Here is a 12,794-nt window from a genome sequence, read left to right on the forward strand (position 1 = left end):
AAAGCATCACTGATGGGGAAAGATCAGGCAAGTGCAGGAGACACTGAGCAGGATAACAGCAGATGAATTGGTGAGTGTATCTCCCATGAAAAATTTAAAAGACAGGTCAGCCTAGCAAAGGTAAAGTGGATATGATCTCTCATAAACTCTTCAGAGACAGGGGGAAAAAAGCTGCTCAAACTTGGCAGCAACTCAAGAACAAATAAATAGACTGCTGATCATGAATAAATTCAAACTGGAAGCTGGGTAGGGGGAAACATAATAATCAAGTTCTGGGGAACAATGTTCTCAGTTTATCTGCAATTAGCATAGTAAAATTGGATCAGATTGACCTGTGGAACAGTGGGACTTCAACAGCACGGGACCAGTAACTTCAGTCCTGTGTTACAGGTCCAGCAGCAGGTCCAGACACTTCCAGGGCTACAGAAGAGTGGAACAGATATTCTTGGAGAACTTTCCAAAATGAGCAAGAAGGCCCTTACATCTTCTAAATTCTTCCTTTCCATAGCAGACTGTAATGTTTACTTTAACTCACCCAAAATATCATCTTACTCCTCCACTAGCCCAAGCCTTCCAATTAAACTGAACTATCTGACACATTCATACAGTTTGATGTGACCTGCAGCAAGGCAATTCAGGCTATAGCTGGAAGGATTATTTCACTATTTATTCCCTCTTTCAAGAAAAAACACATATATATCACAATGCATGAATTCCTGGCTTGATAAGGTGCTGTGCTCTTTTAAATACACCCTTCCCTGGGTTTCACTGGGGATACACCCAGTATCCATAATGCTCCAGAGACACCACCCAGCCCCATTTTCTACCATCATCTTTAATACAGAAAATTAATTGGTATCCTTCTACAGGCAAGACAATGCCAGATGAATTTAGGCAAAGAAGAGATTGTCACATAGCTTCCAGCCCTGGGAGTCAGCGAGGGATTAGCAGCAGCAGGACTCTCTGTCCTGTGCTAAGGCTCCACTAACCAGTGCCAAGGGATCCGTGGCTCTGCAAGGATGTAGGCCATGCCAGAGGGGACACAGGCAGTCCTGCAGGAGCCTGCAGGCAATTAAAAGCAGTGATGCAGCCGAGCATCCCCACAGGCAATGAAAAGGGACTTCCCCTGAGAGTGGAAATCGCAGACAGGAACGATCTATTTGTCTCCCATGTTCCCGATAAGAAGGGAAGACTTGGGTATAAAGGCTTTAAAATGCAATGAGTCACTTCTCAAAAGAGGTCACTGAAATTTTGCCATGAGTCACTTCTCAAAAGAGGTCACTGGCTACTGAAATTTTGCTGAAGTGTTTAATACAGAGAAAACCCTTGAATAACAAATATGAATCCCTCTAATCATACCATGTCTGATTCTTACAATAATTACATTTGGGGTACCTGACAGTACAAAGGGGAGATTTTTCACATGCAGAGCAGAGGCAATACTGGCCAACAAACCATCCCTCTGCTAAAAAAGCTCCACTAAAGTTGGCTTCCCAGACCAGAAAAGAGTTTGTTACCCAGCAATAAAATAAAAGATCCCAAACTTCTGTGGAACTGCCTGTGTAGTCCTTGCTCAAGGAGGAGAATGCCATGCATTGAGCCAGTGCACACAAAGCACCACCCCCCCCAAATGCATTCAGCAAACTCTGCAGCCTGTGGGACTCTGCATCTCACCACAGGTCATTGATGAGAAGCAAATCTCTCACACACAGAGGGTGAAAATCCAGCAAGGTCTTGCACCACAAAGGTGAAACCTCTCAGGTACAGGTTCTACCTGAGCTCCCAAATAGGAAATCGGATTAGTCGGGCAAGCAAGGAGACCTTGAGAGCAACTTCTGCACCACCCATAACCCTGCAAAACATCACCAAGGCCTTGCCCAGAGTGTTTAATAATCCTGCAGCACTGGGGTAAGGGCATCAGCTGGTTTCTGCCCTTGGTATTACAACATGCACTTAAACTGCTCTGACCTAACTCCTCCCATCATTAAGGCACTAGTTAGTTCAAACCTTCCCAACCCCTCCCAATCCACGTGGGAAAGGGTCACCTTCCACCATCCCCAGAAAGGGAGGGAACCCAGACCAGGCAGAATTTGCCAGAACCTTTTTTCCTGAGGTCATCAGATGAAGGTGATAATTTTAACCAGATCAGCTCAGCAATGATGTCCTGTCCATTCTCTGGAAGCTGGACAAACCAGCATGTGAGCTTTCAATTGGCAGAGATATTAATTTCAAATCAATAGGAAGCACAAAAAATATCAATAGGCATTTAGGAGTGAAACATTAATTACTTTTCAAAGGATGCAGTACACAAATTTCCTGGTGCCTTTACAAATAGAAATAAGTCAATAACATGATTTCATAACATTTATAAATGACTAAGTTAATTAACAGGGAATCTTCAGAGAGATGAAGAAGGAAATTTAGAAGAACCTTGTCTAGCATAATTCAAAATTCTCAAAGGAAGGAAGTGACTTCTTAGAAGAGATTAATTGTAAGTTTTTTTACTTTACCTTGATAGAATATCTGTTTACATATTTAAGCTGGTTTTGACCTTCAAAATTCTGGCAAAGAACAATTTTCATTAAACCATCTCAGTGGAGGAACTCGGCAGTTCCTCATCTCATCGGTTAAGAGAGGATATTGAGTATTTAGCAGGAATGGTCAAACAAAATGTGTGTAAGTCCAAAGCAGCCTTTAATTTATCATAGCAGACACAGCAAGCTCTGCTGTCAGGTCAGATTCCTTCTTGGGACTTGGCTGGAGGCTCCAGAGTGGAGTAATTCCACAAAAGTTGAAGTTTCTCCCTAAGGATACTCTACCCAATTCTGAGAACACGTCACAACATAATGGTGATAACTCTTCCCCATCCTTTGGCAATTCAAAGGCATCTTCATCCAAGGAAATCCTGCACATATCCTGAAGACACATTCCAGGAGTAAAATGGCTCTGGCTTCCCTTTCTTCTAAGTTTTACTTCTTGTGTCCTATTTTCTGTGAAACTCTGTTCACCTGCTGCCCTTCACAGCCCAGCTGGGCCCCATCACCCTGGCCCAGTTGTGAGTGCAGGAATGAGCAGCTGGAAAGCAGGAGGAACGTGCTCTGTCTCCTCACTGGCATGTGAGTGGTACAGAAGCAAAGAGGAAAGTGGAGCAGAGATAAACACTTATTTGAAGAACAACATTTCCAGGACAGAGCTACACTTAGTAATAGAGTAAAAATAGACTGGGACATCAATTGGTTAAGTATCAAATTATATCAGAGTTTTTTTCTTCAAAATTAAATTAAGGTTGGCCCACAAAATGAAATTAGTATTGTATATCACATTTTAATACAAAGTGACGTGTCCTAAACTACCAGATTGTATTACATTAACTAAACCAAACACTCCTATAGAAAGAATTTCCATAAAACTCAAATGAGTTTGGGTAGTCATAAAGGAAAAGCATTTCAAAAAATGAGTCAGTCATGACCTAGAAAATCTGTGGTGGAAGGAGAGTGAAGGCACTCAGTCAGTCTATTGAGGTGTTTGTGATCTGCAGAAATACTGGGGGAAGATATTAAGACAGGCAAATTAAGAGCTAGGAATAAGAAGTTAAGCCAGAAAGACTCACAGAGAAATAAGGCACAAGTTGAGCAGCAAGGGCAGCACTAAGCACTGGAATAAATCACTCACGGAAAAGATGGATTTCACACATTGATGGATTCTCAAGAATGCTTGATTTTCTGAACAGCACTGCTGTGGTCCAGCCAAGGTTTCTTTTCAAGGGAGCAGCTGAGTGAAGTTTTGTGATGTGTTCTGCAGGGAGCCACACCAGCTCATGGAACGGCCCAGCAGCCACCACAGCCTGCACACCTCCAGGCACAGCTAAAAACACCCTTATCAAGAACCACACTCAGATCACAGCATTGGAAATGGCTCTTTCTTCCCCAGTTCACCAGGTGGCTGTTCTCACACAGCAGCTGGGAAAAGGAACTAGCAGAGGGCAGATTAAAGCCATAGATCAGAATATATCTGTCAAGGTGTCCAGTGTTTTCCAGCACTCACCTGGGCACTGCCATTAGGTGTGAAACTTCCAGGCCACTCACCCTCTGCAAAAGCAGGGGAACCTCTGAGAAATGAATGTTTTTAAGAGATACTGCTGAAAGATTTACTTATTCCATGTTATCACTTAAGGAATTCCATGTGAGAATGAAATTTTCTTTGCTACAATCTAGGCATTGACAGGGCAGGGGGAAAAAAAAGAAAAACAACAAGAAAATGCTGCTGTGTGAAGTCCCTGACTGGCAAAGTCTGCCTTGCAGTGACAGCAGCACTACCAGACCTCCCAAGGAAATGCTCTAGTTCTGTGTCAGTCACCCCCAGGAATAACAAGCAGGTATTTCACTTCAGAGCCCTGCTGACAATTTGCAAGGCAGGAATCATGAAACGTTCCTGCCTTGTCCCTCTGAGGCAAGCACAGAGCACACACTCCCATTTGCAGAAGGAACAGCACTGAGAAAGGAACACCAGGAAAACAGGCAGGGCTGGGGACCATCAGGAACATTATCCAGTTGTGGGTTTACATGGCACAGGCAGATTTACACAGAATAATGGCACATCACACCTGTACACACACAGCTGTGTATGTGCAATAGATAGAGGTCCCTGGCTGCAGAAGAAAATGCTGATTTTGCCACTTCCTAAAGGTTAAATTCTGGGAGCTTTAAGAGTGATTGGATTTTTTTAATTAATAAAACTTTTCATGGATTGAAACTTTAAATTCCAGTTAAACTGCTTGGGATTTTGGTGTTTGGCTACTGGCTTCAACTCAATGGCACATACTAACTGTCTGGGAAAGGGGGAAAGGACTATGTGACCCTTCTACCACCTCTTCTTTGCCTTCCTGCACCACCAGACTGGGATGCTCCTCCACATCAGGCTGGGTGAGTGAATCTCAGTTACTCTGTAAGTTCAGGAAAGCCACAGAGTGGAAGTTGCCCATACCCATCAATGTGGCAATAAACAACATTTCCTGGATGAGCTGCATTAGGGGACAATATCTAAAGAGAAGCCAGCCCTCAAGGATGTCCTTCCCAGTCCTAGAAAGGAGGGTGGCTCCTTGCATTGTCCTCCAAAGGAGATATCATCCTACAACTGCACCTTCAGCCTTGTTTAACCTCAAAGGCACAGCCTGGATTGCTTATTCCTGTAAGGATCTACAGCAAAAAGAACTTGATCCTGGAAGATGAAAGTGTCCTTGCAAACGCAAAGAAAACCAATGAGTGTCAAAGAATTTTAATATACAGTGCAGGAAAAGAAAGCAAAATTCTACTTTACAGAGTTTTAGTTTTTCATAACCTTAGACTCTTAAAGAAATGAAAACACAGAACATTAACTTGAAGGCAATGCTTTGACCCATCCACCTTCCATCCTACACACTTTGAGAATTATTCTCTAAAGGTACTTCCATAAATCCTGCAAAGGACTCCATAAGTAAAGGTAAAGTCATAGTTCATCTGGCTCACAAATACAGAATGTCCAAATGGACTATTTTCAAGTATGAGTGGCTTAATACCCCAACTGAAACATGGAGAAAGACATCTCCCAGAATGATACTCAGTTAATTACAAGAAAAATGAGAAACACATGAAAGCACATTTTTTTTTAAACTAAACTACAATTCAGTAAGATTTAAATAAACATTTGGGCTGACATTAAAGATGTATTTGAGTATAAAGGATATGAAGCTCCCATAAAAGCTTTTTCATCTGAGTCTCCTGTGGAAGGGGCTGGTACCAGTGTGATATGGCACTACCAAGGCACATTCCCTCTGCTGCTGTCCCAGGGCATCATTCACATGCAGCAGGGTGAACACCAAAGGGTGTTCACAGCCAATTCTTCTAATGATCAGGCTATCCCATGAAACCTGCACCCCTCACTCCAAAAGCATGAAAGCTCAGGCCAACTATAAAGGATACAAAAACACCAACACACGTCATTTCTTATCTTCTATTTCATAGAACTTTTAGCAATTTTTATATTACAATAAAGGCTAAATCACCCCCAACCTATGCCTCTCTTGGGTTGTTCAGGAAATTTTCTGTGACTCTTTAATTTCAAATCACTAAAGACCAAAATTCAGCATGACAGTAGGTAGCCTGATGCAATAAACATATATATTCATAAAGACTTCAGTTCCATTAAGGCTTTACTATCAATAAACAAGGAACATAAAGTTGATATCCTGCTAAATGTGGATGAAACAATTTCCTTCGTAGGAAGAAGTTTTCTAGCCAGAAGGCAGCACAGAAAAAAATCCTTTAGGCTCAGCTTCTTCCTCCCCTCCCAGATTGCCTTTCACCTTTGCTCTGATCCAGCCATAATGCAACTTCATCTGATGCTGTAAGTGAGGTATTTTCCTCTTTATGGTAAACAAATGATCTCACAACCACAGAACCATGATTTCACTGCATGACAAGAGGGTATCTGACACACGGAATGAAAGTTATTGTTCAAATATAAACAGGAAAAATAATTGCAAAAGTAAAACAGATGAACAACCACATAAATTAATTCCTTCCTGAATCACTGCTCCTGTTGTCCAAGTCCAAATGATTCTCTTTCCCTATTTAGGAACCCTGAGGGGATGAAAAAATATCCAAGATGGTGAAATTAAAAATTAGCTATTGAGCATGAAACATGCAATGATTGCACTTCATAACACTTTTATTGCCTTGGTATTGTATGAATCACTTCAGAGTTCCACACTGTTATGATGAAAAAAATGACACCAATAAAGTCTGAGCAATTGATGTTATGACTTCATCAATCCGAGACTAAAGGCACACACAGAATGACAAATATTTTCAAGAGTATGGAGAAAGCTACCACCTCATTCTGAGGAGGCACAAGTTGTGTCTTTGTCTCTTTCAGAAGAGAATTCTCATGTCAGAAAGATGGAATATTGAAATAATCCTCAGTGCAGCTCCATGTGACACAACCTTGCTTTCCCTTTCTGAAGCCAGTCAGATTTGGTGTTCTCAAGAGCTAATACACAGTGAAGCCACAGCTAATACACAATGTTCCCAATTCACACAATTCTCTGAGCTTCTGCATCAAGATTGTATCATTTTAACAATGACCTGCACTTAGCTTTAATTTCTAAAAGTCTATAGATTCTGGAAGTGTGAAGTAGAATTATCTTTGCAATTTCAGTAAATCCCAAAAAGTTCAATTTATTGCTACTTAAAACTTCCAAGAGGACAATAATCTCTGCTTAAGACAACAAAGCAGCCATCACAGTAATCTCTCAGATACAACATCAAAGGTAAGGTGCAAAGAAGTGACCTCCCACAGGGAGAATGCACCTGCTTTTGACAGCCAACAACAGCTAACCAATGCAACCTTGAATTACTACTTAGAGTTCAACTTCGACATAAGTATTTTACTATTTTCTTTAAAAACTCTCCCATCTCTATAAAGCACTAGTAAATCCAAACCTGTTCTGGAACAGCAGAAGTGAACAAATTTTTCCCCTCTCTAATAAATACTAGTTTTCTTTTTTTTTTTAATTGAGTGGCTAGATTTCAGCTATTAAAGTCCCTGGTATGATTCTTTCCTTTAACACAACAGCTCATATCCCTTATAAAATCACTAATAGAAAATAAAGCCCTTTTTGTTAACTCTAATCTTGCTTCCTTGCAAGTGTGCCAGAGGCACTTTAATATGGATCAGATCATGAATATCACAAATTACTGCAGCAATGTGTGGCAACAGAAGATCAGATTATTCATATAACAGCAATACCTCCTTCCTGCTTTGATTAAAAAAAGAGTAAACTGTCACTTCCTCTTAAATCCATGTCTTTTTGATCCTTACAAATCCAGGTTTACAGTATGAGGTAATGGCATAGCACAAACCTTAGAATGACAAATGAGGGGTATTACAGGGTGTAATAAAACCTACTTCACTTTCTGTCAAAACTCTCTCCTGTTTCTCATGATGTACAGGTAAGAAGTTACCCTAAAGCAGGAAAAAGTTAGTAGGGACTATTTTCTATAGTTTCCTATGGTAGATTCACAGCAGACGCAATATGAACAAAGCAAACTATGTACGGGCAGGCACAATTATGGAAAAATTAATGTACCAACAAGAACAGCCCTGGTCATAAACGCAGTGCAGGAAAATGAAATGAAACTCACAGTTAATTTATACATCAGTTTTGCAATGCAGAAAAGCACCCCTCATTAAAGTTCCTATTTTTCTTGGGTATTGCTGGAACATGGAACCGCAGCTTATTTCCCTACTTCAAACAGACACACTAGGAAACAATTGTACAACCTTGATACTGGCTCACGGGGAGGGAAAAGACAAGAGTAATGACCAAATAAAAGTATGAAATGTTATTCACACACCCATTACTCCCTGCAGAGCACCCAGCACGCTGCCATACAACCACAGTGTGCAGAAATGGGTTATTATTAGCAAAAAACTTATTTTCAGTATCCAAAGATTTAGTTCAAGTTGAAACACAATGTTCTACCTTTAATATATCCTACTTCTTTAACATGACTCAACAAAGTTTCAAGCGGCACATTAAACATCACTTGCCCAGTCCAATGGACACATTTCTTAGCCCCCATTGACATTACGTTTCAAACGGAACTGAACTTTTTTGTGCCACTCAAACATCCCTGTTGAACTCAAATGAAAACTAGCCTGGGCTGATGAAATCTCCAGGAAAAATTTAATTATGCCTTCCAAGATACTGTGCCCAAAGAGAACATTTTAATTCTTCAGCAAAATGCAGCATTAACATCTGATGGGACAAGTACGTCAAGGAGAAGCCCTAGAAAGGTGATGCTGGTTTTGCAGAAGGAATTAACACCTCTGATTTTTGGGGCCAGGCTGGAGTCCTAACTCTAATTAAATTCTAAGCTGCTTTTTCCAGGTTTCATAAAATAGGCTTATCTTCTAAGAAGTTCAGCTTGATCTTCTCATTAAAGAATGTGTTACAATGGAAACACATCAGTACTAAAGCCATAAAATACTAAGGAAATTATGGGCACTTTCCCCAAAATAGTGGGTTGCCTTAGTATCACGTAAAAAAAAAACCAACCCTGTACATTCACAAGTCTGCTTGAAAAGGGGAAACTTGCTGTTTAAATGTTTTTTCAGTGTTATCTCTATTTGTTCTCTTTAATTAATAAAAGGATACATGCAGTGACATTTTAAACACTAATCTGCTATTTAGCATCCCAAATTAGGAAACATAAACATTTATGTACTTCATTAAACACTACCTAAGAACACTTTTGATATTAGCAGGAGACAAGGGAGGCCATCCAAAGAAACTTCAGGGCACACATAAGACACAGGAAAAACACACTCCTGCTCTTTCCACCCCTCGCCACAAAAGCTCTGGCTCCATCCCATGGGAAGCAGCTGTTGAGAAATGAACCCTGGAAACCAATGGGATCTGACACACCAGTTCAGTCACACTGTGGGGTTAAGGGAAGGGACAGGAATGCAGGTGCACCAGTGGTGAAAATTTGATGTTCCTGTTTGGCAGCACAGCACGAGGCTGGTGCAAGTTAACCATAAAAGTGACTTTAGAAAGCATAAAGCAAACACTTAGCTATGAGTTAAGACACTAATTACATACAGGTGAAGTACAGGGAGAAACAACTTGCTGTTTGTCTCATCTCTTCCAAGAGAGGGAGGGCAGGTCTAGCACTCCTCCTCCTCCCCTCCTCTTCTTCTTACACTCACCCAGCCCTTTAAAATGTTGCCATCTTATTTCAAAGCTCCCATACCTTTTCAGTGATTTCTCATGGACAGCTCCTCACAGCACTGACTCTTCTTCACAGCACAACCAACAAATTCCAGCTGTCCTCTCCCCCAGCTAACCCCCTCTTTTGTAGCACTCATCTCCTCATTGGACACAGCTGTGGCCTATTAAGTTCAGGGCTGTTCTTAATCTTTGGTGATGAGCACAGCTGCAAGTCCTCAGGTGTGAGATTGCCTTCTGCACTATTCTCTTACCTTCTATCCCTCCACATTAAAGAATTATGGTATCATTTAGGTTGGAAAATACCTTTAAGATCACCAAGTCCAGGCATTCACCCAGCACTGCCTATCCCACCACTAACCCATGTCCCCAAGTGCCACATCTTTATCTTTTATCATTTAAATACTTCCAGGCATAGTGAGTCCACCCGAGCAGCCTGTTCCTTTCCACATTATCTACATTATAGGACACTGAAAAAGGCTTCACCTCAGGGTGAACCAGTGCTACAGGAAGGTGATAAGAAATGGGAAGTTTTTCAAGACTACAGGAAACAGAATTGCAGTGGTAAAGAAACAAATGCTGACACTTGGGAACAGGTAGGCTGCAAGGGAGACAATCACAGCTGTGAGCACAGAATAAATGGAAGGCTAAGTGAGATCACAAACCCTCAAAATTCATCAATCCAGATCTCAAATTATCTCTAAATCCTTCATGAAAAGAGAATATTTTGCTTCACTTACACGCAATAACATATAGTTCAATGACAAATGACATTTTTTATGACAAATTATTTCTAAAAACTTTGCATCGCAAGTCTAACTTCAATGTAGAAAATTATTTTTATTTGTAATTAAAATTTGTGCTAAAAGTGTCCATTTTTAAATTATGGACGCAAACAAAATTGTACTAAATTTTCTACTGTACATACTCTTGCCATAGTGTGGCAAATTTTAAATTGTTTGAAAGTACAAATACACTAAAAAGGTAATATTTCAAGAACAATAGTATGGACACACTGAGAAACTTTATACCACAACCAGAAATTTGAAGTGTCTTGGTCCCTGTAAAAGAAGTGGTTTTAGATTTATTTGTTAAAATGAATTATCATGATTTTACAGCTTACAGCTTTGGGTTCTTTGTTGTTCATCGTTTAGTTTTTATTTTTTTAACTGTGATGGTAATAGTGATCTGCCTACAAGATAATTGAAAAAGAAACGTTCTTTGTGTATTTTTGATCAAATATATTGTTAGAGATCAAAACAAAGATTTATAAAAACAAACGATTGAAATTTCATTTCAGAAAAAAACACTTTGTAAAATACAGTAAAATCCTTTCCAATAGCAAAGTGAATTTTGTACAGTTCTTCCTTCTAAGCAGATGTTTTACTGCAGCTGAGATCCACTAACTCCAGCAAAACTCAACGCAGGGCAAACGGGTCGGTGTCCACAGAGCCAGAACCAATGTACAACCGCAGGTAACAAACTGCAACTCGCTGGAGAAACCTTGGAAACTTCAGTTTTCATTGGGAGTGAACTTACAATATATCTTACATTAGTTAAAAGCAGTTTACACCATGACAGAACTGCTCAAAAAACGAATCAGTTATAGGAAGAGAGCAACGCTTCAATTCAGCTTCTCCCATCAGCAAAAATGCCACACAAATCAAAAACCAACACTTAAGTAAAACACTAAGACTTTATTAAAAATCCAAAATTTATTGCAAATTGTACTTTGCAATTTCCCTCCTTTCTTCATTTTTACATGATTTATTGATATCCATGATTTTTTCACAGATGTACTTGTTGACTTTGGAGAGTCTCTGTGCAATTTCAGTTTCATCCACAGTTTCTTGTGCTATTCTATCATACAAACATTCTGGGGAGAAAAAAAAAAGGAAAGAGTCATTAGGATATTTTTAGAAAACACAATAGCCCTGAGTTGGGCTGACTACTCAAGAGACACCAGTGAGTAAGCACTGTGTATATTTGTTGCAAGACAAGAGAAGCTTTCCTTGATTCACTGTCTATCTTGTTTCAGTCAAGATTTGTCACCAGGCTTGAATCAGTGGCATGACCAATTTCCAGTTATGCTGTGACTACATTAATAGGCTTTCCATACAGAAACAAGGCTAAACCCAACCTTTTACAGTGCCAGCCTTGCCTGCCTGACCCCTGCATCTGTCTGAATCTCCACAACAGATTTAGTCTCTTCCCAGGTGAAGTGTCCCACCAGAGCTGTATCCACAGTGAGTCATTCCCACCTTCACCCCTTCAGCAGGGTATGGAAATGACAATGCTCAGGAAGAGAAGCAGTAAACAGCAGGAGAACATCTTATTTATTTCACTTTTTGTATATCTTCTATATCAATGTTCATGTCTTTATCAGCTGCCCTGTCCCTGGGCTTATTTCACTTTTACTGGCGGATTATTCAGGACAAGCGCCATCTCCTTGCATGTTTGATCAATACACATTCTGAAATACACATTATCTGGAATACAAAAAGCAAGTGATAGCAGTAACTGCAAAAGCAATGTGGGCAGTGGAAGTTGAGACAATTTTTCTTCCCAGATTTGGAAGTTTGGTGCCAGAATCTTGCAGAAGTTACTGAAATCTGAAGTGGAGCAACACACATAACTCCTTAGTGACAGGCAGGTTTGGGGTATTTGGTTTTCATAAACAGACCAAGTATTTTGTTGTGTAGGCTTCCCAGACTGGTTAAACAAATTCTGTTCTGCTTTGCCTAGTGATCTATTCCATTAGCTGTTTATTGCTTCATATACAGAAAGCCATAGAGATTATTGCTTAATTAATGTGCTTTACAACATTTCTAATGCACCATATTAAAAAGTTATGAAAATTAAGTACTATGCATGTTTTGTAGTTCATTTGGAAACCTCTGAGAAGTTTTATAAAAGGTTATTTTGCATTAACAAGGTTTATAACAGTGCACATCCATCATACTTTTTATCATTTCTTTATTACATACTACACAGTGGGGATTTTTAAGAAGCTATAGAGATATCA

At 40.0% G+C, this 12,794-nt stretch overlaps 1 protein-coding gene across 7 annotated transcripts in view; it reads right to left on the bottom strand.

The window, feature by feature from the left end:
* LOC135451325 (cytosolic carboxypeptidase 6-like) overlaps nucleotides 1-12,794 on the bottom strand; it is an 876,962-nt gene that overhangs the window by 310,724 nt on the left and 553,444 nt on the right. For 3 of the 7 annotated variants that reach the window (XR_010441278.1, XR_010441279.1, XR_010441280.1), the window contains one exon: nucleotides 9,795-11,645. The exons of 3 other annotated variants lie outside the window; for them this stretch is intronic. Coding sequence is in view for 1 of the 4 variants with exons in the window: in XM_064720415.1 (XP_064576485.1) it covers nucleotides 11,625-11,645 (21 nt within the window). In the remaining 3 variants the exon portion in view is untranslated. Of the gene's footprint in view, nucleotides 1-9,794; nucleotides 11,646-12,794 lie in introns of those variants that run through there. One more of the 7 variants, XM_064720415.1, reaches the window with a different exon arrangement.

This window comes from Zonotrichia leucophrys, chromosome 8 (assembly GCF_028769735.1).
Source record: "Zonotrichia leucophrys gambelii isolate GWCS_2022_RI chromosome 8, RI_Zleu_2.0, whole genome shotgun sequence".
Lineage (NCBI taxonomy): Eukaryota > Metazoa > Chordata > Aves > Passeriformes > Passerellidae > Zonotrichia > Zonotrichia leucophrys.